We start from the raw sequence: 25931 nt of genomic DNA on the forward strand, positions 1-25931 counted from the left end.
TTTCACACTACCAGTGGCCACCAGGGGCCAGAGGAAAGTGTAGAAGGGGAAGACAGTGAGCTCAACCTCACTTCCCCAGCCTGTTAGGGACCCAAGGAGAGAGGCCCAGTGTTTGACCACGTTGCAGTGGCTCCCGGACACCCTGTGGTGTGAGTGCCAGAACGAGCGTCGGAGTGGAGAGAAAAACGAGTCACCATTGGAATTAAAAGGAGATCAGTTTACTTATTATGCCTTCTTGCACATTCACATTTTCTGCTGAGAATGTTGAGATCTCAGCCTTTGCGTGAGCCCATTTGGAAACAACTTCAGGGCCAGGCCCAACCACCTGCCCAAGAAAAAGGGTAAGAGAACGCCGCCCCTCATCCCCCTGCGCCCTGACAGCACCTCCAGGTCTAAAGTCCTTAAAGGGAGAAATGTATCCATTCCGCCTCTTTGTCCACACTCCACATAGCCCACCCTTGCCCCATTCACTGAAGATGGGCTGTTTTCCAATTGTTTATTTGTAGGAACAGGTTGTGGGTGCAGGCCTCAGCTGTGGGCACTTAACAGCACTGATGGGCCAGGAGCTGTACTGAAGCTAAGGACCCGTGCTGTCCCGGGAAGGCGCGGAGGAGAGCGCGACCTGGTACCTGCTGGGTTGGCCTACTGGGTAAGGAGAGGTCCTTTTTGTCAGATCTGCCTGGAGACTCAGCCCTATCAGATGTTAAAGTATTTTATAAAACTACAGTGGATGGTTTTCTGGATGGAGGTGATCTGAAAGTTCAGAAATGCATCAGGCTTTAGGAACTGATAATAGTGGTCTTTCCGGTCAGAGTGGTCTTCAAATTGTTCTTGGGAACCCAGGGTCGGGACTGCTTCAACCTAGGCAGCTCTGGTTTTGTTGTAGATGGTGAGGTTTCATCTGAAAAGGCATCATTGCTAAATGCATCCTATAAAAATGGTGCTGAAACAATGGTTTCATCATTTGAGGGAAATGAGGATTTTGCTCTTCATTCAGCCATGTATTTATTGACTTTTCATGGAGGAAGAGGGTTCTAGCCCCTTTGGTCCTTCAGAGACTAATAAGGGGCCTCAGTTGGATGTCCCCAAGGGTGCAACTCTGGGTAAAGGGGCCTCAGCTTAGCAGGGCCACGGGCTTCAGCCTCTGGTTTCCGTGTGTAGCTGAAGGTACTGGGCTCTGCACTGCGCCTCTTTGGTATCTCAGGTGTAGCCCCGGGAGGGTCTCCTGGGATTGGTATCTTTCTTCTCAGAGGGATGATGTCCATTTGAAGTGGGGCTTTTGATATACTTACTCCGTGTGTGTGTGTTTGCTGGGGGACAGTGGGGACTTGACTGCAGAACTGCTGCTGGGGTGTCCAGGCCCTGGCCTGAACGGACTAAGAGAGAGGCTTTTTGGGACAGGAAGGGGCAAAGCAGCATCTTAGGTTCCCCCAGCACCAGGAAGAGCTCTCTGGAGCCACGCAGCTTCCTGTTTTGCTGCCACCTTTGTCACTCTGTGTCTTGTCTAGGCCACAAAGGTGTCATCTGGGGTCCCTCTCCCTTTCCACATCAGAGGACCAGGAGGACTTACCCAGAGCCCAATCAAAGTGGTTTCTTCCCTGTGACTGGCCTCCCTTTTGGGGAACTTTTTTTTTTTTCCTTCCTTAATCTACTCTCCCATCCCCTTGAGGAGTAACAGGGGCAGTTGGTGGAGCCCTGGCTCCATCGCTGGCCCTGCTTTTCCAGGAGTGACCTCCCCCCTGCCCTTAAGGGGTCGCCGTTACAGCGTGTGGCTGAAGGAGCAAGTTAAGTGTGACCAGAAGGGCTCAGGCCACCTTGGCCGTCCTCTGCTGAGGGGCAGCCAGGACGGCCCTCGGGCCGCTTCTTACTCTGTCTTTGGGGAGTCGGGAATGCTCTGTGAGAGCGGGGTGAAGCCCAGCAAGATCGTGTGTCTCTCGTAGGCCCTGGTCTGCTTAAACACGGCATCAGTGCCGTGGAGCTGGTCCAGCACCCCCAGCACCCCGTAACACTGGTTGAACCTGGAGGAGAGAGGAGAGCGCTGGAGACCAGCTTGCTGATCTCCGTTCGTCTGTGCCAGCCTCACACCCATTTCTCAGCCCTCCTACCCCCGACCCGTCCCCACCATGTTGACCACGTGCTTCAGAGTAACCTGGGCATTGTGCACACGCTCCTGGGGACAGTCCAGGCTGCAAAATCTACAGTCTTCCTTTGAACAGCTCTTTCTGTGATTTTGAGGCACATAAGTCAGGACCAGTGGCCGAGCCCATCTTTTGCTCAGGTAGGTTTTTGGGCCGCCTCCATCACAGTCCCCTGGTGCACTTCAAAAAATGCACTTCCCAGGCCCTGCTGCCCCTGCTGCTTCAATTCAAAGTGGAACCCAAGAGCCTGCATCTGAAAAAAATGTCTCAGGTGATTCTGGTGCCGGAGGTTCCTAAACCTCACGACAAAAACTGCAGGCTTCCAGAGAGCACACAGCTCCCCTTGGGGGGCACACAAGAATTTGTGCATGTGTGCACTTTTTCTGGCAGTGTCCATAGCTTACACGAGATACTCAAAGGCTCAAGGCCCTAAATACAGGTAAAAACTCATAGTTGCAGGAAAATCCAGTGTCAGAAAGAAAGAAAAGGGAAAGGTCGTCTGGGTTCCAGTGTGGTCGTTCCAGACCTCTCCCTCCACTAGACCCACGTTTAAACCGAGACACCAGTGTCTGCTATGGGAATTTCCAAGAGTGAAGGTGGAGGTTGCTGCCCAGGGACTCACACCGGCAAGGGGTGCCTTACTTGAGATGGTGGTAGTCATGGAATTCAGGTGAAGGCAGGAAGGGTAGGTGGTAGCCACAGTGGGAGATGGTAGTGATGGTCAGGGCCAAGGAAAACCAGATGGTGATGGAGGACAAGTGGGAACCCATCACTACTGGACCCACCATCGCCGGCAGCATGTTGGAGACCTGCAAGGAGAAGGCTGTTTGAAGGTGGAGCCCGGAGAGACGGAGGGGACCCAGGCTGGTGTCTACTTCACCGTGGGGTGGTACCAGGTGAACTTTTTTGACTTAGATCTGGGGAAGCTGGATGAGTTTCTGGAGCTTGATTTGCTGGAGTCCCTCAGCTTTGTAAGTTGGGACAAGTTATGAACTGTTTGAGCATCAACTTCCTCATTAGCAAAATGAGGATTTAAAGGGTTGTTGGGAGGATTAAGCGATATAACTTATGTTGGGCATATGCCAGGTCCACAAGAAACAGTGGCTGTAGGAAGAGCGAGCCAGTGTAGTCTAATTCTGTGCAGGAAGCTTAGGGAAGGGGGCTGGGGCCTCTGCTCTTTCCTCTGGGGGGAGCAAATGTCTACTCACCACATGCTCGATAGGGTGAGCATAGAGAGAGGTGATGCCAATGGGAGCTGTCCACTCGTGATGTTTCTTGTGGATATTCTTGTAGAGTGTTGGGTGGTGAAGGAGCCTGGGAAAATAGGTAACAGTTAATAATCTTCCAGTCCCCTGCTTCCCTCCCCAACCAGACCATGAGAAACCAAAGGCAGGAAGGAGAGGTTACATCCACAGGGCAAAGTTGAAATCACAGTGGATTGGCACTCAGACAGATCTGCCTTTGAGTTCTTATGGTGCATAATTTGAGGTGGGTGACGCCTCTCTCTACCCCAGTTGTATGAACTGCAAATTGGGGATAATGGTCAGAAAGGATTCAATGAGGAAATGAATGGGAAACTGCCCTGCTGCACACATGGATGGAGATTCTGGACATCCATCAGCGGTCCCAAGTTGTCAGCTGAGGAAGAAATAGTTATCTCCGTGTTAACTAGATTAACGGGAGGCTTTTGAGGCCTGGTACTGTTGGTCCTGCCTCTACACTTGGTGGTCTCCTCTCTCCTTGATGAATGAACCTGGGAGAGCGAGGAGCCAGCTGTGCTCAGGCAGCAACTCACTCACCGGTGTGAGTAGTAGAACAGGACTTCCTCAATCAGCGTGAAGACTGCCAGCTCCAGGAGGAACCAGTGGAAGGTGGGTAGCTCTCGGCGGCAGGGGTCTCCCCATAAATTGAGGATGGGATAGAGGAAGGCTGTTATGGGTAAGGAGATTACGAACTGGTTGAAGAGAACTGTGCGGATAGCCCGGCGTAGTTTCTCGGGGTCCACCTGCCCAAGGGATGGAATGAAGAACAGAGATGCACAAGAGTGTGAGAAGCAGGTCCTTCCCTTCTAGGAACTAGGCTCCTCTGTGACCCACTTTCGGGAGGTCCTCACTTGGGTGGATGCTAGGAGTGATGTCTGGCCGTGGCCAGCAGCCCCTGACTGCTGCCCAGCCCAGGGGAGGAACCATCTGGCAATGCCCTGCCTTTGGCAACTCCCCTCCCGCAGCCTTAGTCTCTGCCTGAGTTGGCCTTCTTCAGGCTTCTGCAGCTTCTACCACTGTCCTCCCCACTTCTCTGGCCAGGCCTGGCCTCATGTATTCCCGACAGGCATCTTGGGGAGCCTCTTGGGTTCTTGGATTCCTCAGTCAGCCTTTTAGACCCTCCTCATGCAGAGAGCCTTGAGCACCATCAGGTGCAGAGGTCAAGGTCATTTGCCTCCTCCTGTGGTCCAGTCTCACTGGACCAGGCCCAGAACAAAGAAGGATGTGAGCCAGGGAGCTCCTATCTGGCCTCTTGACCAACTTCCTGTGACCAGGTCTTTCTGGCTCTCAAGGGTGGAGCTGTCAGGATGGGGGCCTGCCTGGACATTCTCCTCAAGGTCACTGTGGGGAGCTGGCCTCACATGCTCATACCCCATCCAGCCTCAGTGCTATAGCCAGCATTTCCACAGGAACCAGGAACCCCCTGACCCCTTTGTCAGAGCACCAGAACTCCTGGGAATAAATAGCCCCATGAACATAGGTCACTTCTTGGGTCCTGATGAACTGGTTTGGGATTGTCAAAAGGGATTTATTCCTATGAAATTCTGCAAGGTGGAGGGTTTCTGCCCCTAGGGTGAGGCCAGGTTAAGAGTGATCCTCAGACTTCAGGCCTTCCTCTTCCTCCAGCTTTTCCAGGCACTGCATGTATTGAGTGACCAGAATTCACTCTCTAAGCCTTCAGTTCCATCCCATAGTGAAGCCAGGTCTGGCCGGCCTGGTTTGAGGGCACCTGTAAAGGAAACCATGCACCTCTTCTGGAAACTTGGACCGAGAGGAAGATGTCCCATATGTTTATTAATTCATTCATCCAGGGGATATATTTATTGAGTGCCCTCTATGTTTTAGGCAGTGTTCTATGTACCAGCAAGGGAGCAATGAACCAAAGATTCCTGCCCTCACTGAGTTTATACTCAATAGAATGGGCAGGGTAGGCTTCATTGAGATGGTGAGATATGAACAAATAGATGCAGAAGGTAAGGGAAACGGAGATCTGGGGGAAGACTTTTTAGGGAAGGGAAGAGCTGGTGGAAAATGCTCTAAGACAGGCACATTTCTGGCATACATGGCTGGAGAGGAGTGAGGTGTGAGGGTGGAGAAGTAGAAGGTGAGGTCAAAGAGGTGGGGAGGAGCCAGTGCATAAAGGGGCCTGCAGGCCACTTTGAGGACCTTGGCTTTTACTCCAAGGGAAATGGGGGTCATCCCAAGGTTGTGAGCAGAGAAGTGACAAGATCTTACAGGATTATCTTGGCTGCTGTGTTGAGAGTAGACTGTAGGGGAACAAGAATAGAAACAAGGAGACCAAGGAGAATTGCAAAAATATAGACAAGAGAGGATGTCTCAGACCAGGGAGGTAGCAATGGAGGTAGTGAGAAATGGTTGATTCTGGCTGTCTTTTGGAAATCGGTTTCCTGATGGATTGGATGTGGAGTATGAGGGAAAGAGCAGTCAAGGGTGACTCCAAGGCTTTTGGCCTGAGTGGCTCCCCAGCTCTGACTGGGGAAGCTGTGGGTAGCAAAGGCTTTGGCAGGTGGGAGGACAGAAATTCTCCTCGGGACACATTGGATGGGAGATGTCCACTGGGCATCCGTCAAAGAGGCACCTGGATATTTGAGCCTGGGATTCAGGAAGGAGTTCTGGGCTAGAGCTGTGGGCATTTAGGTGGTATTTAAAGTCATGACACTTGAAGAAGTAAATGAGGGGATGAGGATAGAGAAGAGGACAGAGGAGGTTGAGGAGGAACCTGAAAGGAGACTTGAAGGAGTGAACAGTCAGGTGGGAGGAGAGACTGGGGCCTTGGAAGTCAGTGTAAGAAGCTTTAACAAGGGTTGGGGTTGAGCACTTGTGGAAACAGTCCTGGTAGGTGTAATGAGACAAGCCGGCAACCGGATCCCTGGTGACCTTGCCCAGAACAATTCTGGTGGAGCAGTGGAGGTGCAGGCCTGACGAGGAGGTCTGTGGAGGAGGCAAGACGATGGTTTTGTGATTATTTGAGGAGATGCAGGCTGAAGGATTTAGATGAAGTTTTATGATGTCTGGAAATTAGTTTTAAATGATTAAGAAAAAATTACAGATGCATAGATATTTATATTTTATATAGAGAGAAAACAAATATTATAAAATGTTTCAGATTGGTGAATTTAGGTGATATGTAAATGGGTTATCAGTGTCCCAATTTTCAACTTTCTAATATATGTTTATAGGTTTTCGTCATCACAAAATTTTAGGAAAAAGAGTGGACAGAGAGGAACTGGAAACTGTATTCACAACTCTTCGAAAGAGCTCTGCTGCCAAGGGCAGCCAAAATATGAGCAGTAGTGTATATGGGGGATGGAGGCAAGGGGTTCTTTTTGGTTTGGTTTTAAGATGGGGAAAATTATAGCATGTTGGTAATAAGCCCGAGAGGAATAATCCAGAAGAGTCCAAAGAAAAGGATACAAGAAAGAGAAGGAAGAATTGCTGGAGCAATTTCCTGGCGTGAACAAGAGGTAATGGGTGTAGCGTAGAGAGTGGCGGAGTGGGCTGTGGATGGGAGCTGGGAGAGGCCACCTGTTAGACCAGGTGGGCAGGCAGAGCGTGTGTATGCAGGTGCTGCCCACAGGCTGGTGTGTGCACAGCTGTGGGCGTCTCCTCTGTCTGCTTCCATTTCCTTAGTGAAGTAGGAGGCAAGGTGGTCCTCTGGGAGGAGGGGAAGGGAGGAGGGGTTGGGGATGTGAGGAGGGAGGAGGAGTGAACTAGCTCTCATTTCCAGGAGAGTGGGAGACTGAACAGAGCAGCAGCGGATCTTAGGAATGCCACAGCATACCGGCCCCACTTGAGGATCTGCTTCTGATGTCTGAGGTCAGGCATCAGGCCTTCCTGGAATGGGTCAAAGACTAAATGGCCTCCGGGGGTCCCTTCTTACTTGTGTAACCAGCTGAGGGAGCACACAGTGCAGGAGCACTGGACCTGGAGTCAGATGAGACGAGCCCTGACTTCGTTTCCTAGCAACAGTCTGACTTTAAACACGTCACTGTACCTTTCTGAACCTCGGCGTCTACAAAATGCAATGAGACCTTCCCTGTGTGGCCCTCCCTTCCTTGTAGCCTGTGAAGTGTTCCCGTGTTAGGTGATTGATTTGAGAGCTGGTTGTGGCCTGGTGGTTCAGAGCAGAAGCCCTGGAGTCAGAAAGCTTGAGGGGAAATCATGTTTCTAACCCATGTCATCTCATGGCCTCCATTTCCCGATCTGAACGATGAAGGTTATTACAGTACTTGGCCTTGAGGTTGTAAGCGTTTAGTCATTGGTGCCTGGTAAGGAGACTAACATGATCTGGCACGTGAGAAGTTCTCAAGGGCTAAGCACTGGCTTTGACCCTTCGGCTCAAGCTGGTTCAGGAGGAAGCTCCCTGGCTGGCTGGCAGCTTTGTCTTAAGTGAGGGGAACTGTGACCCAGGCCAGCAGCCCTGCTTCAGGAAGGGACTGTTCAGAAAGCTTGGGTCAAGGGCACTATTTTTCAGCCACTCTGCTTTTCAGGAGTTCTGGGCTGAGCAGAATTCCCTGAGCTGAGGTGACTCACTTAGGTACCCTGGCCAGTAGTTAAATGATGTAAAAGATGACTGTCTCCTCTGGGAAAAAAGCCAGGATATGGTTTGGGTGATGCTTGAATAAAACAACCGGGTTTAAGAATCAACTTCCTTGTTGTGTAATAAAAGGCTCCCAGGGGTTTTCAGAGCAACAACCCGGGCTCAGGGAGCAGTGGGCAGCGGGGGCTCACTTCCCAGGCCCAGATGTAAGTCGGAGATGTGTGTGGGTGGCCTTCTCTTTGCTTTGGGCCAGGAGTTCCTTGTCAGCAGGGTGCAGGCCTTGTTAATTGTGGATAAACTATGCACTGGTGTTTGAACTGACTAACTGGGAGGGGAGATCTGCTTAGAAAACAACCACCACCCACACATTCAGAATTCATCCTCTCCTTCTATTAATAGTGGGCTGCATTGTTTTAGGAGCTGTCTCCCTCCCTTACAAGGGCGGCTGTTTCCCACAGTTTCAGCTTCTCGCCACCGCTGTCCCTGCTCCTGTGGACGTGTGGAGAGCTGCCTGACATCTCCGGGACTCGGCCCAGTGCCAGGCTGAGACACTCGTTTCTGTTCCTAAAGTGCTGACTGCAGTGCCTTGGGGCTGCACAAGCAAGTTCGAGAGCCAGGGCCAGCAGTCAGAAGACCAGAACTTTAGTCTTGACTGGCTGCTCTGGGATTTGGGGAGTAGAATATCCTCTCTCGAACTTTCTAAATTGGAGGAGCTTTATACGGGATCACTTGGATCCCAATGGCCATGGGCTCTCCTGGGCCAGCAGGGAGAATGCTGAGGGAGTGCCTTTAGCTCTTGTTTTCTGTGCTTTGACCAGAGAAGCCCAGCAACACTTACAGGTTCATTCTTGCCGACCTGAATTCGATAGCGGGAGATGAAGTTAGGCTTTCCCGTTGTGTCAACCACCAGGAAAAGCCCACTGAAGCTCCAGTAGACCAGAAAGGGCACCTGGATGGCACCTAAGGTTGGGAAACAGAAGGAAACCATCAAGGCACTCTCAGGTTCTGGCAGTGAGTGTATTAACTGAACATGTGCTTGGTGGTGACTGAGGCTGTGTTGTAGACGGTCCCCTGCCAGGGAGGTTTTCATGCTTAGGGCCAGGGGTCCTGCCTTTATCTTGGGGTGACAAACTAGCTGTGGGAACTGGGACAGGTCACTTAAGGAGTGTCTCTGTTTCTTTTCTTAGCTGTAAAATGGGGACAACAGCCTTCCAGGTGGTTGGAGACAAAAACAATACAAGATTTATGCTGAGATATATGACACACTGTAGATATAAGTGAATTGAGGTTGACATTTGGGAGTCTGCCCTGTGAGCCCTTCATGAATTGCTGAGGAAGGAGGAAGCAAAGGAAGAGCTTAGTGTGTAGGGCTTGCCTAACCCCGGTTATCTTACGAAACGAGTGGAGGGGCTTCACACGTCCAGTCAGCACTTCCTGAACGGGAAAACCCATCTTTCAAGGGGCTCCTGGTAAAGTCTTCATACCCTACCCTCTTGGAGAGTCAGTGTCCGGACCACTGTGGTAACGGCTCTGGGAACTCCTGTTTGACTTTGTTAAACTCAACCTTTCCCAAGCTATTCTTTACCCAGAACTGTTTTCTCAAAACGTCTCAGGATAGGATGGCCACATGTCCCTATTTGCCCAGGACAGTTTCAATTTACATCCGACATTCCAGCATCGTTATTAAAACCCCTCTTTTACCCTCGCAAATGCCATTTGGATGATAAATCATATGGCCATTCCACCTATTAACATCCCACGGTGCTCATGTTCTGCAGGATATTTTAGAAAATGCTGATCAACACTTAAAATTTGGATATGGCCTTTTGCTCCACATCCTGCATTTCCATGAAGTCATCCCAAGTATCTCTAGTCTCTGACTGTGAATAAATAAGCACTGTGTCCACCCCAAAAGGCAGTCATTCTAGTGACCTTACAGTGATCTAACTCTTGTAGTATCGACTTTATTTTTCTGTGCTTTGCCTCCTCCTCTAAATTTAATATCCCAAGGAGCAAGGGTGTCTTACTTAACGCTCTGTCTCTGTATCCCTCCTCTTGTGCCCCTCCTGCCTGTTGCAGCTGATACCTGAAAAATACTTGGCTAGCACTCTGGGGAAATGTGATGAGCACATGTACTCTGGAAGGCAATTTGGCAGTGTCTGAAGTGAGAACGCGAGCGAGACGGAGAGTCAAAGACAGAAAGACAGGGAGGAAGAAAAAAAAGGACACATGCATTCAAACACACAAATGTCCATCTTAGCATTTAAAAAAACCCCACAGAACATTTAAGTAACCTAAATGTCTGTTAGTAGAGAATGGACGAAATTGATTAAGGTATTTCCATAGAGTGGAATAGACAGGGCAGCTTACAATATTAAGTAAGTATTTATCAGCTGATACGGAAAAATGTCCATAGCCTAATCAGTGGGGAAAAAAAAAACAGTCAAAAGATAGTGTCTTTTAAGTTCAGCCATATATCCAGTATGTAGGAGATTTATACTGATAGATGAATAGAGGCCTTCTTCTTGGCTATGGAAGGATGGGTGACCTTAACCTTCTTTATGCTTATCTGAATTGTCTGACTTTTACTTGTAACAATGGTCATGTATTTACTTTTATCCTCAGAAGTAAGAAACGATTTTATTTGGGGGAAAATAAATGTTAGTTGGTGGTTGCCTAGCAGGCCGTCCCTGAGGTGTCCGCCTACCTGTCAATCCAAGGGCTCCTTGAGGAGTACAGAATGAAAGTCACCAGAGGTGATCCTGGACACTTTCCAGCTCTAACATCTCAAATTGCAAATATTTTCTGTCTCTGCTATTTGCTTATCACTGAGGTGATAGGTAGTTTTCCCATCATTGTAACAGAGACGCATGAAGGGTTTTCCCACCACTTCCCCACATACATTTGCAATCTGCGTTGTTCTTTCCAATGAGAACTTAAGACTCCATTACCTGCTGTATTTCATATTCAGCCCATTTTCAAAGCTCTCCTTCTAGCTAAAAACACTGGACAGAAAGATTTTACTTATACTTTTGCTTTGTGACAGCTGACACTTTCTTTAAAATCTCCCCTTCTGGACTGGACTGGACATAGGTTTTTTGATTGTTTTTTGTGTGTATGTGTGTGTTTGTTTATTTTCTTCCAGCAGGACTGTGACATAATTTTTTTTAACAGGATAGACACTATACCTTAAGACTTTATTGTAAATATATCTATACCGTCCATATGAGTTTGGCACAGAGTAACCTTAATAAATATTCTTTGAGTGAATGAATGTGTAAGTGAGGACAGTGTCACCAGTGTAGATGATGCTGTTATAAATTTCTGTGTTACAATAGGCTTTTTTCTTCCTCTGTGCTTTCCTAGACTTGTTTTGACTGTCAATACTATTTATTTGGCACTGTCAGTAATACTGAGTGAGCATTTGCTGTTGAGCCCCAAGAGCTAGACTGCACCAGTTCCAAGGACATAAAGCCACGTGAGACAGAGCAGTCCTCGGCACTTGTGGCCCTGGCATCTACAAGCATAATTACTGCTCTACACATGCATTCATTTTCACACCAACTATTTCTTTATTTTTCTATTTGGGGGGAAGGAGAGGATTTCAACTTCTTTACTTAGACATACATTCCAGATTGCCCACAAGTTTAGCACTCTTTGGGGTTCCCACTGTCCTAAACGTTAAGTCCTCATTCCTTGGAATAATACACTGAGAAGTCCCGAAGTAAAGAACAAAACAATAGAAAAAGGATTTAGCTATAACCATGTACCCAAACCTCAGCGCTGGTGGCCTGGGAATCTCACCGAGAATGTAGAGGATCCACTCCTGCCCTTCGCATGTAGACAGCAGCCTCTCCCACTGGGCTTGCCAAAAGCAGCCAGAAGCACCCCAGAATCTCTGAATATGCCTTGGAAGAAAACTCATTCAAGTTTCTGGGTGAAGACTGGTGAGTAGACAGCTCCCTAATCCATGCCCTGCCCCCAGATCATGACCCCCCGGCCCCCAGGTCCTGAGTTAGAGCTGGTGGAGCAGACTCACCATGTGACCGAGTTCCAGAGGGCCACAAGCAGGAGAAGGCCAGAGCCCAGGATGAAAGCCGTCCTTCTCATGGAGCCCCAGAGGTGTCCCTCCTGGGGGAGGACAAGAGAGTGACAGGCCCCAACAAGCCTCCTGCCTATACATGCAGCTCCCTGCTGAGGCCTGGCAGGAGGGATGTGACATCAGGATATCAGTCACACCCGTGCGGTGCACATGTTGACCAGTCCCAGCTTCTATGGGAGCCTCTTCCTTATCAGGATCTCTGAGGCTGTGTGGGTGTGTGTGATAAGGAGAGCTCAAGGTTGGGGCAGAGGAGAGAGCAAACTTGACTCAGAGAAACTAGCAGGTAATTTTGTCACCCAGAGGAGGACAGGCGATCCTTCCAAGAGCCATGGGATTTCAGCACCAGTCCTCTTGTTGAACAGAGGTGCTGATTACCTACACATTGGAATCACCTCAGAGCTTTTTAGAACTCCCTAGGTCCAGGCTCCTCCTCCGAGCAATTACATAAAAGTGTCTGGGGTGGGACCTGGGCCTCCCTATTTTTTAAAGCTCCCCAGCTAATTCCAGTGGGCAGGCAAGGCTAAGACGGCCATCACAGAAGGACCTGCTGAATCCCTGGTGAGGACACGGGAACTTCACTGTGTTCATGGGCCAGGCCTGTTTTCCCACCCTATCACCTCTTTTGCCCCTGATGAGAAGAGTGAATAAACACATGTTCTGACTTGTAATTACTCCTCTGCTTCCTAGTAGATTAGACCAGGCTGCCAGGTGAACATGATGGTGAGTGGTTCTAGGGGCAACGAACAGACTCCCAGCAATCACTGGGAGGTCCTTGTACGATCTCCTCCAAATGCCTACAGCAGCCATCATTGCGAGCTCAATGGTCAAACAAGAAGGTCCCAGATTTGGAGAAGAAAAACCAGGTATGTCACCAATTTCTGTAGTACCGTGGACAGGAATGACAGATGTCCGTTACATCCTATGTTTCTAAGGCTGGATGGAACCTGCTTGTGTTCTTCACGAGAGTGAACTGGAGGTGGTGGTCGCTGTAGGTCTGTGCCTGCCGCTCATCTGCAGTTAGTGAACCGGGCCTGTGCACTGCTGTGGGGAAACTGACCTAACAGGACCCGATGTTTTAATCCAGGCTTCGGAGGTCTGAAGGAGCACGTTGTTTTGGTTGACCCATTCAGAGCAACCTAAATCTGCCCGGAATCATCTCTTCTTAGCTTACCCAACCCCACTTTTGGTCTACAGACCAAAAAGAAGATAGTAAGTCATTTTGTATGATCAGCAAAAAGGTTTTTGAAGGCCGAGTACTCCTCAGGGTCCTGAGCTCTGAAAAGGACCTCCTCTCTCTCCTCTCTCTCCTAGTCTCTCTTGCTCTCAGTATCTCTCCCCAGAGTCTCTCTCCTCCCTTGAGGGCTGAACTGCCAGGACCAGAAAAACTTGTTCTTTCATACAGGCCATTGAAAGATTACCCGAAGCCTGCCAGGCACTTCACCTTGGGCTTTCCCAATTATTCTTTTTTTAAGGATTCACAGGATGCTTTTCATCAGCTTTTCCAGCCACTAGGAACTTTTCATTTGAGTTTAATCAAATCAAGCTAAGTCAAATTTAAAACATCAGTTCCACGTCCAGGATTAGATCTGTTTCCGGGCACTGTGCTGTTTTCTCTCTGCAGCAGCCCTAGTGCAGGGAGCAGACAGGACAGAGGTCTCTGTGAGGTGTAGGAGCAGCAGCACAGAACTTATCTGGAGTCAACAGATGGTTCCCAACCCCCAGTGGGCCTCTCTTTTTCCCCAAGCAGCTGTAGAAAGAAGTGGTTCCACGCCTGAAGTGTGGGGTTTTCTATGGCCAGAGACTGGTAGGACAGCTATGGGGCTTTTCCGGCAATTTCCTGCAGGCAAAGAGGCTTTGGTTTTAAGGCAGCTTGGAGTCAAGTGATTCTGCTCAGCTACTGAAACAAGCACATCACTGATGCGATCACTATCCCTAAACCTCGTGGGAGATGTCAGTTATGCTGCAAGTGCAGATGTGGGGTCACTGCTGCGTTCTCACCAGTGTGGTGGGTTGGGTGCTGGCATTTACCTGCTTTGGCTTCTCACTGTGCAGCGTACTTCCCGCTTCTCCCTTCATCTGGAATAAGACAGCACAGCTGAGTCTGGAGGTCACTGTCCCATGCAATCAAGGAAGTAGGGAATGGAGAAAGTTGAGGTGAATGGCTAGCAGTGATTTTTTTTTTAGAAGAATTTACTTTCTTCAGCATTAGTTCATTATGTCAGAATTTTTTTAATGTGCTTTTTTTTTGGTAAAGTTTTTTTGAGGAGGAGCAACTCACTGAGAGATAAAATCATTTTAAAATTTACATATATGTACTGTTCATTGTTTCTAAGAGCAGTTTAGAGCTTTAGGTTTTTAAACTTACATAGTTATCAAAGGAATAAAGCCAACCACAAAATAAGAATCAACAGAATGCGGTAGTCCAGTCATAAAGGACAGTCAAATGTGCTTACACATATTCAAGAAATCAATTATCTAAGTTATAAATAGTAAGTAGTTCATTTGTGTCCTTTTCTTTTAGATTCTGCATTTAAGTGATATCATACGGTATTTTTTTCTTCTCTTTCTGGCTTCACTTAGAACGACGATCTTCAGGTCCATCTGTGTTGCTGCAAATGGCATTATTTGATTATTTTTTATGGCTGAGCAGTATTCCATTGTGTGTATGTGTGTGTATGTATGTATGTGTGTGTGTGTGTGTATATATATATACACACACATACACACCGCATCTTCTTTATCCATCCATCTGTCAATGAACATTTAGGTTGTTTCCATGTCTTGGCTATGGTGGGCTAGCTGTGATTTTTATTGCTGACTTCTCAATAGAATCACCTGGGAGTTAACCAAATACAAAAACAAAACAAACTGAAAACAAAGAAAAAACCCAGCCTTTGTGTGGGTGCCACCTCCAGAGACTGAATTGATCTGGGCATCAGTAACATGACTGAGGGGGCTTGGCAGTCGGACTTTGGTTGACTTTCTAAGAGATGGGCTATGAGGATTCCTTTTTTTGAATAGCTTCACTCTCCGCCTCAGTACAATCCCATCTCATTCAGAAGAAATCTCTGTCCTCTGAACCCCCACTGTACTCTAACTGCCAACCTCACATGGCCTCAAGGATCCAGGGTCCTGCCTGAGACTTGCTTGGACAGCCTCCTTAACCTCTGTGAAGTTAAGAGTACCACACACATGGGCTGGATTTGTAATGCTGACTGAAATTTAAGCATTTTATAAACTGCTCAATGTGATTCAAAAGATATTTATATACAGAAATCATTAGGACAGTGAATCTTGGAATCTGACACCTTTCTCAAGGTCATATGTCAGTTGCGTCTATCACTTACTAGTTATGTGATCTTGGTCAGATTGTCCTCTCCAAGGACAGTTTCCTGAGAGGTAAAATGGGGAGAATAGTGTCTGCCACTCCTGTGGTCTCTGCTGGGAGGCAGTAAATGTCATAAGCACAGGCTCCCTGTGTATCCTTCCTGGGGCCTTCACACGGTATCTGCTTAGCATATGTGCAGCAGATGAATCAAGCAGAAGGTGTGGTTCATTGGCCCGTGTTTTCCCCAGATGTGCCTCAGGAACCCCTGCATTGGAGTCACTTAGGGGTTGGCTGCAAGTCAGATTTCCAGGCTACTCTCCAACTCAGAATCTCTCTGTATGGAGCCTCAGAAACGGGTTTTGGACTTGTTCTGAGGTGGTTGTGAGCCTCCCTGGAGTTTGGCAGCCGTTTGCCCTTGGGGGTTGGCCGAGTGCCTTGGCAGTGGGAAGGAGGGGCTTCACTGCCTGCCCAGGCTGATTAGGCAGTGTGCTGTGGGTGGGTAAAGGTAACGAGGGTAGAGTGAGATGAGAACTGGCCGTCACTGGAGGTGCAGGGGGCAGGGGCTGGCTCTTGAAAATGTCCTCACCTACTCCCAACTCCCACCCCTTTGGCAGAAAACAGAAGCTGGAAGTTTGGATTGTTTAGGACAGGTTCTTCCCTAAGTCTCTAAAACTGAGGGAGGTATTACCAACATGATGAAATTCAATGCACCTATTGTAATCAACCAAGGATGATTGTCTGAGGTCCTTCTCTGTGGAAGGCCCTGTGGCCCTGGGTGGATACACTGGGGCTCACAGGGCAGTACAGGACCGGGACACTTGGGACCAAATCTAGCAATACAGGATAGTGGATGAAGCCCAGTGACTGGGGAGGGAACGGCTTTTAAGAAGGGGTCCAGGATGGGGATGGAGAGGAACTGGGCTTGGAGTTGGGGCTAGAATTTAAGATAGCACATGCCTGTTAAATTCCAGGACAAGAGAATTATGCTCACCATCACCACTACTTTTACCATGGAGTCGGGTGTTAGACAATTGGGCAGTTAGACAAAAGAAAATAAGTCCAGGTAAAGAATTGGGAAAGAAGAGGTAAAACTATTATTATTTTTAGATACTATGATTGTATATCAGGAAAACCCATGAGAATCCATTGTAAAACTAACACAAACAGTAAGAGAAGTGAATTAGCTGGTAAGATGTAAGATGGAGGTTCAGAAATCAATAACCTATATGTATATGTAACTAGTTAGAAGAAATAACGGATGAGACAACAACAAAATACTCAGTAACTTTAACAAGAAATGTGCAAAACCTAGATGAGGAAAATGTTCCCATTCCTGAAGGACACAAAAGTGGACATGAGCAAACAGGAAGACACACCACATAACTGGCCGGGAAGACTCGGCGTCATAAGGACAGTAGTTTTCCTTAAATTAAGTTAGAAATTCAGAGTTATCTCAATTCAAATACCAACAGATTTGTTGGCTTGTGGCTGTTCCTGGAATCAGGCAAACTCATTCTAAAATTTAAGTGAAGAAACAAATAAGCAGGACTAGCCAGGAAAACACCAGAAAGGAAGAAAAGTAGTGGAGGAGAGGGGACGAGTGGTGCTAGGTCTAGCAATGCTTAGAACACATTATAAGCCTTTAAAAAAACTTAATTATTACCTCCTCATTTCCCCCAGTAATTAAAGAGTTGCTTAAAAAAAAAAAAGAGTTGTTGCTATAAGAGAAAAGAATGATTTAACCAGGATTTAAAGAGTAGTTCTAACTTGAGTTGCTTCAGTTTTGTATTCTTTGTTATTTGTTTATTGGTTAGTTTCAAAACAAGGACCATGGTTTTTCTGAAACCAATGAACAGCTCTGTGGAAAAGTAAACAGATAGGAATGCCATGCATGAATGCCTTTTAAAATACAAACAAGATCTGGCTAGAAGGAGAATAATTAGGAATATGTTTGAGATTTCCACTTGAATGTATGACAGGATAAATTTTTCTGAGTCTCCCCCTCCTTCTCGTGTTCCTGGGACTGAGTGATTAAGGGCTAATATATAAGTTTAAACTTGGAACCCTTTGCTCCACATAAGCCTTCTGGCCAAAGGGAAGGTGACTTTATCTTCCAGTGGTGGGAAGGCCCCTTTAACTGTATGAGTCACAGCATTATTGCTTGACCTCTGATTTCATTAGAAGCAATGAAGTATTACTTAATATACCTTTTGTTCTTTGGCTGAGCCAGTAAGCCCATGTGCTATGTCCCGAGATGTTTATCTAGATAGCTGACTCCTCTAAGCTACACAACCGTATCATTCTTCTGAATATTTTATGCCAAAGCAGCTTGTTTTCTGTGCCCCTCTATGTCTGTAGACTTGTTTTGAATTTTTACTGAACCGAGTCAGAAAGTTTCTAGGGGAGACCTCAAATATAGTGGGCAGATGTGTCTTCACCCAAAGAAGTTCCTTAACATTGTTTGCCAGTGGTAGTGCTCAAGTTAGAAATTTTGGCAAATAAAATATGGCAAATAACAATTATTAAATATGTAATATGTTAAGGTTCTATAATCATTACATTTTTATGGTGCTTCTTCTCTCTTTTTTCTACCTTTTGAAGTCTCCCATCTCAGAACTAGAAGATGTCTTAAGCTCATCTGATGCCCACATTTTCAATTTGAAGAAAAGGAGGCATAGAAATATTCACTATTCAGCTTCAAATTATACAGCTACTTAGTGGGAGAACTTGAATTCAGTGATCTTACACCAGCTGAGTCTGCAAAAAGTACAGACTGCATTGATGTCAGTGAATACAGGACTGGGCATTCAGATTGCAGAGACACATAGGAATGAGATCAGCTTCTATTAGCCACAAATAATGGACTGGATATTTCGTGTGTGTGTGTGTGTGTGGTTTTTGTTTGTTTTGTTTTTTAATACAAAAGGTAAAATAGAGCATGTCTTTTTCTAAGATATTAATCATTCTTTCAAGAAACAGTTATTGTGGGGCGAGGTATAGTTCAAGTGGTAAAGCATGTGCTTAGCATGCACGAGGTCCTGGGTTCAATCCCCAGTGCCTCCATTGAAAAACTAACAAAATAAATAAAACTAATTACCTCCCCCCTGTAAAAAATAAAAATAAAAAAGAAAGAAACATTTATTGTGTGCCAGATACGATGCTAGCCACAGGGGATACCAAGATGTATAAGGCATGCTTCGTGGCCCTGTTTATTAAAGTAGTACTATGTAACTTTGATTTTCCAATGAGAAAGTATATAGGAGGAGAATAAGGACTAGCATTTACTATGAGAATGCATTCAGAGAAGAGAAGGAAATGAAATGTACTTAAAGTAAATATTCTAATCCTTTATAACAATGAACTGATTCCTTCTTAAAGGGAATTTGATATATATTGTGAGATTAGCCAAATTAGATATTTTTAAGGGTGGTTCTTCTGAAAGCAGATGATTTTGACTGTGCAGGCTTTTTGTTGCAGAATCCCCAATCTAGGTAAATGACAGTGAAGCCATAGGTGATGTTCATGACCTCAAAAATCTGAATACAGGGCAGGGGAATGGGATGGGGGTGGGAGAAGCAGACAGTTTAATTTTAAATTTTATTTGTCTGCAGCCTGATTCTTTCAGATTCTGGGTTCCTGGATATGCTCGATGGTTGATGAAGTTTCCGATTTTATAGGTGTTAAGATATATCATCTTTATATAAATGTGCATGGTTTCTTTGTAAATATCTTGTGAAATTATTAGAACTAAAAAAAAAAAAAAAAAAAGACCTCAAAGATCATCTGATCTCCCTCTTCCATTTTATAGCTAAGGAGGTAGGCCTAGATAGCAGAACTGACTTGTTCCAAACTCCACACAGTTTCTGGCAAAATCCAGGCTTCCTAACACTTTTTCTTGTGCCACATGTTTTTGGAAAAGCACAAATTCTATTTCCTAAGTGGGAAATGATGGGGAGGGGGCTGCTCTCCTGAGGTCTACGACTCCCATTACACCAGCCTCTGCTCCCCAGCTGTTTGTGTTCTTGGGAGAAGCTGAGCCATCTGCCTCCAGGGCTGAGGAGACTGTCCTGAAATGTAATCACACAGCTTAAAGTCTAGGTGAAGAGGGTTTTCAGGAGCTGCTATGACAAAGGTCTGTATGGAAGTGAGGCTTTTATAGAGAGAGACGATGTTCATCCAAGAAGATAAAATGCATGAGGGAAAAGGTTAAACTCAGACAAAAACGACTCCCTTTGGATAGTTTCAGTAGTGCTCCCTTCACTGCCTTTGCCGAGGGTCCTTAAAACCTTTGTGATTTACTGTGCCGTGTGAACGCATGCCCGCAGGGTGAAGGCCCACCTGTTTTATGAGACCCCTGGCACCAAACACAAGCCTGGCACGTAGCAGGCAGTCAGGTAAACCAAGGAAGGGGAAAAGAATAAAAAGCGTTGTTCTTTGCCCTCAGAATGTGTCCAACATTTGCTCTTGGACATTTCAACACCTTTCCCTGTACTGCAGACTCTCCTTTCTAAGGTCAGAAGCTAATGCTCAAAGTATGTGTTTTACCAAATTGAATTGAATCTTTATATCTAGAGAAATTTAGTCAGAACTGCACCTGAAACTGAAGCAACCTAGAAGTCTGTACCTTGTCTTGCTTACCTTAAGCCCCGAAGGAGCTGAATGAGTGCCCTGATAACCACTGGCCTATTGTTCACCCCCATCTATACACACTGACTATTCCTCTCTCCAGTGACCTCTGCTGGAATTCTTCCAGCGGGACTACCAGGACACTAGCAAGTCTAAGACTGGAGCCTCTGTTGATAAGTCCCAGTATGGTGCTTCAAAACAGCTTTGAGATGTCTGTCCAGTTCCTAGCCCACACATCTGTCTTAGGCCTTTGCAATTTTAAGCCTGTTGTAATTGGCCCCATCCCTTCCAGGTGACCCTGGCAGATGAGAGAGGAGAAGCAATTCAACCTCATTTGTTTCCTGGCAGTCTCTTCCAGATGGATTTTGCTCTTCTGAATTCTGACATGGGAGTTTCTCCTTCACATGGTTTTGAAGCCAAATCCTGTGCGGTTAACACAATTACCTATTTATTGCTAGAAAAACAAGACTATACAGGAAGTAGATGGTACAAACGCGGGCAGAGGATACAGACATTAGCGAGACACGCAGGGGATTCTGTGTACTAAGGAAACATCCCAGGACATTGATTAGAGGCAAAACACACCTGTACTGTAAGTGGAGCGGGCAGAGAGGTGGCGGAGGTGAGAAGGATGCGCTTTGCCTTTCTTTAAGCGAACTTGGGTGCATCCTGACTTTGAGACCAGCTTCCCGAACCCAGCAGCTCCCGCTCACCTCTGCAGTGGGCTGTTTCCCAGCTTCTCCAAGGTCCCGGCCACAGCTCAAGCCTGCTTTCTCTTCCTTCAGCTCCTTCCTTGGTGGATGCTGTCGCCAGCTGCTGCCTCACCCCGCGGTTACCCGGTGAGCTGGGAGGCTGGCTGAGGTGATCATGTTACAGAGCAGCCGACTGGCTCAGGCCAGGCACGTGATAAGAGAAAAGGTTTGGGTTCGTTTTGACCGAAGATAAAAACATCTTTCTTGTGAAAGGACATCTCCTGAAAGCCAAGAGGAAATACGCAGTTCAATCCAGGGCTGGCAAAACACATGTGACCGAACTTCTCCTCCTCCTCTTCCCTGTTTTTTTTTGTTGTTGTTTGTTTGTTTGTTTTAAATTCCTTCATCTTCCTCAGCTTAAGAAAATGTCTCTGTCCTGTAGGAGGCAGTTTCAATAAGAGTAGTGGGTATCAGATAGTGTTGAAGGTGGAAGGAGGGCAGTTCAAGTGGATAAGAATACCTGGGCCAAAGGACCTCATTTTCTCCTTTTTGATTGCTCTGTTGCTGCTGAGGGCAGCCAAGGCGGGAGAGATACATCAACTACTCCTGTTGAGTCTAGATGCAGGAAAGGTACATCTGGAGAGGTTAAGTTTATACTTTGAAACAGGTGAAATGAGAATACAGGATCTGTGACATGAACTGGTGAGACTTTCGAAAAAGAACTGAATTTTATTTTTACATCTCTAAAAGTTACTTTTTTTTTTTTTTTTGCAAGGGGTACGTAATTAGGTTTATTTAGTTTTTCAATGGAGGTACTGGGGATTGAACCTAGGACCTTGTGCATGCTAAACATTCACTCTATCACTTGAGCTATACCCTCCCCACCTAAAAATTACTTTTGAGTAGGCAATATGTGCGTCTAATATAAAAGACAAAAGGATCATAAGAGTGTACAGTAAAAATTCTTTTTTTACTCCTTCCTCATCCTCTTTTTCTCCCATGAGGCAACTCCTGGGACTAGTGTTTTGTGTATACATCCAGAGCTTGTCTACGTAAATACAAAACTGTATGACTCCTCCTCTTTAGAAGTAGCACGTCATATATGCTTGTTCTGCTCCTTGCTTTTTTCCACTTAGCACTCACACGTGGATATTGTTCCATAGAGTACCATCAAGAGCTACCATGTTCTTTTTAAGGCTGCCATGCTGTTCCACTGGCTAGATGTGTCATACTTTATTTGGCCGTTGGCCAATCTTTTCTTGCCTAATCCTTGCACAGTGCAAGGCTCAGTAAACAGTCAGTACTCATTCACAGATTACATTTTACACAACTTGTTCCTGTTTTTCATCATCTCTCTTTTCAGAGGTACCAATATTTTTCCCCCAGTATTCCAGATATTTATTTAATATGTATGTTCCCTGGTCGCCCAAGTCTTGTGCACTGATCAAACCTTGCTACCTGACCTCCAAGGCCCACCTTGATCTCGCTCCTCTCATACAACATTATTCCTCACTACTTCCTATTTTGCTATATGCAGAGGCTTTGTCTGTCCCTATCTCCTTATACTGATCCTCCCACCCAGAATTTCCTTCCTGGTCCTGACCACTAATCTGTCTCTAGTTTTTTTTTTTTTTTTTTCTGAACTCTTTTAGCTTACGTGATCAATACTCTCTAGAAGAACAGCTAATTTTTCTCTAATCATTTCAAATAGGAGCTTTATGTATCTCTGTGGCACTAATAACTCTGACACACAGTAAAGCTTGAGCAAATGAGAATCTCTTTCTGGTCCTCTGGGTTTTCTTTCTATTCTATTTTTGAGGGATTGCTCAGCTTGTAATTTCAATGTTGGATGAAGTGGCCCCTTCCTTGGCTGAGTTCCTTTAAAGGAAGTAAAGGAAGCGCTCTTGAGGAGAGGTCTTGAGATCCTGGAAGCAGGTGGGTTCAAACTGAGCGCTGCCACCCACCAGCTCCTGACCTTGGCCTCTCTGAGTCTCAGTTTCCTCACCTGTAAAATGAGGGAGTTGGATTAATAGATCTGGGAGACTCCTTCCAGTTCTGATGTCTGATAATCTGGAGTTGAGATTTATAATTGTTTACCAGTTTTTCTGAAATACATCCCTTATCCCACACTCCAAGGCAACATATCTGGTCAGAAACTTCAGAAATATTTCAAAGACTTTGGGTCCCATTGCTCCTAGAACATTACAGAATGTTACAGAAGTTCAAATGCAGATTTTCAGTGCTGGTCATATTAAAATTAAAAAAAAAAAAGTTTTTTTTTTTTTTTTTTTTTTTTGAGATCTGGCTGTAGCACCAGAGATGGATGGGTTTAAGGCATTCATGCACAGGGAGAAGGAGGAAGAGAGCTTTAGAACTTATTACAGTCCCAAAATAAAAGTTTCACTGTTGTCTATATTAATATGCTTTCCTACTCTCTTGCCCTTGGCCTGTATTTCTACTTGCCTAGCCCTGTATAGACAGAGATCAACTTTCTTCTTTGTAAGTACTGAATATTCAGTTGGCAGCCTTGAACAATTTCACAATAACAATAATCAAAAGATGTAGTGGCAACTAACTCTCAACTAACTCAGAATGACCTAGTAAAATTAACTAAGTTGCCAATATTCCCATAGGCAACATATTTTCCATGTCTGGGAGAAGCTAGCTTTCTTTTCTTACCAAAGTTAGTGTAATTCAAACATGTCTGCCTTTGCTCCACTCTCTGTCCATTAAAGTCAAAGTAATCTTTAAAAACATAGATTGGACCAGGTCATTCCTGTAAGTACAGTCCTTCTGGGTTTCCTGAAGCACTTTGAATAGAGTTTGGTTTCAAGCCTCCCGGACCTTTACTCGACTTAACTGCTTTCCTCTGCAGCCTCATCTTGAGCTGCTGTTTTTGCTCCACTTGTAGGCAGCTGCCCTGGCCTCCCTTCACTGCCTCTAACAGGCAAAACTCACTTCTAACCCTCTGCTTGAAATGTACTGCTTGCAACTTCTCATGCCTCTCTCTCCCCTACTTGGGTCCTTCTCAGCTCTGCCTAAATGGCACCTTCTCAGAGTGGCCTTCTTTGACCTTTAAGTAATTGCCTGTATCTTCCCCCAGTCCAGTTATTCTCCGTGACTTTTACCTCATTCGTTTCCTTCATGTTAGCTCTCAAAAATTCCCATTATCCTTTTATTTCTTACTTGAATGCTTGTTTACTTGTTTTATTGTCAGCCCCTGCCACCAGACTTTAAGCTCCATCAAGCTGAGACAGGATGGAAGAGGGCAGGGCACAGTCCCTCTAGGAGTGACAGCAGTTTAACACCAAAATGGAAGATTCACCTCCTAGTTGGCCTTGAGGATTAAGAGATTTGACTTCTAGTAGACCTTGAGCTTCCTTATATGCTCATTGTAATAGCCTGATAAATAACATGCCCGCAGGCACCATGACAGTCCCAAGGGTAATGGCAAAAGGCCAAAGAATGGGCAGTGGCCTGATCCCACCTGTAGGTGTGTGAAGCTACTGAGCCCATAAAAACTGGCAACACCATGCCTAGTGGCCCTTTTTTTCGGTTTCTCCCCTTTGGAGACGGCCCACACTCTGTTTATGGAGTGTGTACCTACTTTTACTTTAACCTGAGCACCCAATTCCCACACCCCTTTCCTTGCCTTTCTCTCGCCTTACACTCTATGCAGTGTGTATCTCTCTAAATAAATCTACCTTTACTCAACAGTGGCTCGCACTTGAATTCTTTCCTGTGTGAAGCCAAGGACCCACACTTGGTGGAGCACGTTCCGGGGGCTCACCCGAGACCTGGGACATGGCCCTCCTCACGCCGCACATCCATTTCCCTGCATCAAAGCCAGGAAACATGTCTGTTTCATTCACCAGTGCATCCTCCAGTGCCAGTGTGGGGCCCTGCCCCATAGCAATTGGACCATAAACACAACTAACTGATTGAACACCTAATCCCATACTGGAATGGGAATCAGAAGACTTAAATCTTGGTTCAATCTTTGGGAGCTGGGTGAGCTTGAATTGTTTAATTACTTTCTGTGAAATTAGGGGAATATATTAGTTAGAACATCTTGATAGACATTCCAGCTCTTGAAATCAGCTTTATGATTATAGTGGTAGATAGTGAAATTTTATTTAAGTAGATTCTCAAGGAAATCAAATGAGATACAAATATAATATCCGTTTCTGGATTTAAAAAATGAGCTCTGCATATGACTTAATAAGAAAAAAAAAAAAAAACCCAATCCGAAAATGGGCAAAAGACTTAAGCAAGCAGTTCTCCAAGGAAGAAATACAAATGATCTAGAGGCACATGAAAAAATGCTCAATATCACTAATTATCAGAGAAATGTAAATCAAAACTACAATGAGGTATCACCTCACACCAGTCAGAATGGCCATCATTCAGAAGTCCAAAAACGACAAATGCTGGAGAGGCTGTGGAGAAAAGGGAACCCTCCTACACTGCTGGTGGGAATGCAGTTTGGTGCAGCCACTGTGGAAAACAGTATGGAGATTCCTCAAAAGACTAGGAATAGACTTACCATAGGACCCAGGAATCCGCTCCTGGACATATATTCGAACCCTATTTCAAAATGACACCTGCACCCCAGTGTTCAGAGCAGCACTATTTACAATAGCCAAGACATGGAAACAGCCTAAATGTCCATCAACAGATGACTGGATAAAGAAGAGGTGGTATATTTATACAATGGAATAAAATTCAACCATAAAACCAACAACATAACGCCATTTGCAGCAACATGGGTGTTCCTGGAGAATGTTATCTAAGTGAAGTAAGCCAGAAAGAGAAAGAAAAATACCATATGAGATAGCTCATATGTGGAATCTAAAAAAAAGGAACATAAATACAAAACAGAAACAGACTTATTGACACAGAATACAAACTTCTGGTTGCCAAGGGGGCAGGGGGTGGGAAGGGACAGACTGGGATTTCCAAATTTGTAGATACTGACAGGCATATGTAGAATAGATAAACAAGATTATACTGTATAGCACAGGGAAATATATACAAAATCTTGTGGTAGCTCACAGCGAAAAAAAATGTGACAATGAATATATGTATGTTCATGTATAACTGAAAAATTGTACTCTACAGTGGAATTTGACACATTGTAAAATGACTATAACTCAGTAAAAAAATGTTAAAAAAAAATGAGCTCTGATCTCTGATCTAGTTGGAAGGTTTTTCAGGTTATA

At 45.7% G+C, this 25931-nt stretch overlaps 1 protein-coding gene across 5 annotated transcripts; it reads right to left on the reverse strand.

The window, feature by feature from the left end:
- Positions 1 to 196: 196 nt before the first annotated feature.
- FAXDC2 (fatty acid hydroxylase domain containing 2) lies at positions 197 to 20995 on the reverse strand. 5 transcript variants are annotated; one of them, XM_032477180.1, is made up of 9 exons: positions 20731 to 20943; positions 14092 to 14139; positions 12001 to 12092; positions 11766 to 11869; positions 8800 to 8921; positions 3938 to 4143; positions 3347 to 3452; positions 2781 to 2947; positions 197 to 2038 (listed from the first exon to the last, which is right to left on the reverse strand). In XM_032477180.1, the coding sequence occupies exons 2-9, from the start codon at positions 14137 to 14139 to the stop codon at positions 1786 to 1788; spliced, it is 1098 nt and encodes a 365-aa protein (XP_032333071.1). In that variant the 5' UTR covers positions 20731 to 20943; the 3' UTR covers positions 197 to 1785. The 5 variants fall into 5 exon arrangements, with proteins under 5 accessions (XP_032333071.1, XP_032333068.1, XP_014423343.1 ...); XM_032477177.1 differs by having other exon boundaries at positions 14092 to 14174; positions 20731 to 20939; XM_014567857.2 differs by having other exon boundaries at positions 197 to 2018; positions 14092 to 14174; positions 20731 to 20934.
- Between the last annotated feature and the right edge of the window lie 4936 nt (positions 20996 to 25931).

Source organism: Camelus ferus, chromosome 3, assembly GCF_009834535.1.
Source record: "Camelus ferus isolate YT-003-E chromosome 3, BCGSAC_Cfer_1.0, whole genome shotgun sequence".
Classification (NCBI taxonomy): Eukaryota; Metazoa; Chordata; class Mammalia; order Artiodactyla; family Camelidae; genus Camelus; species Camelus ferus.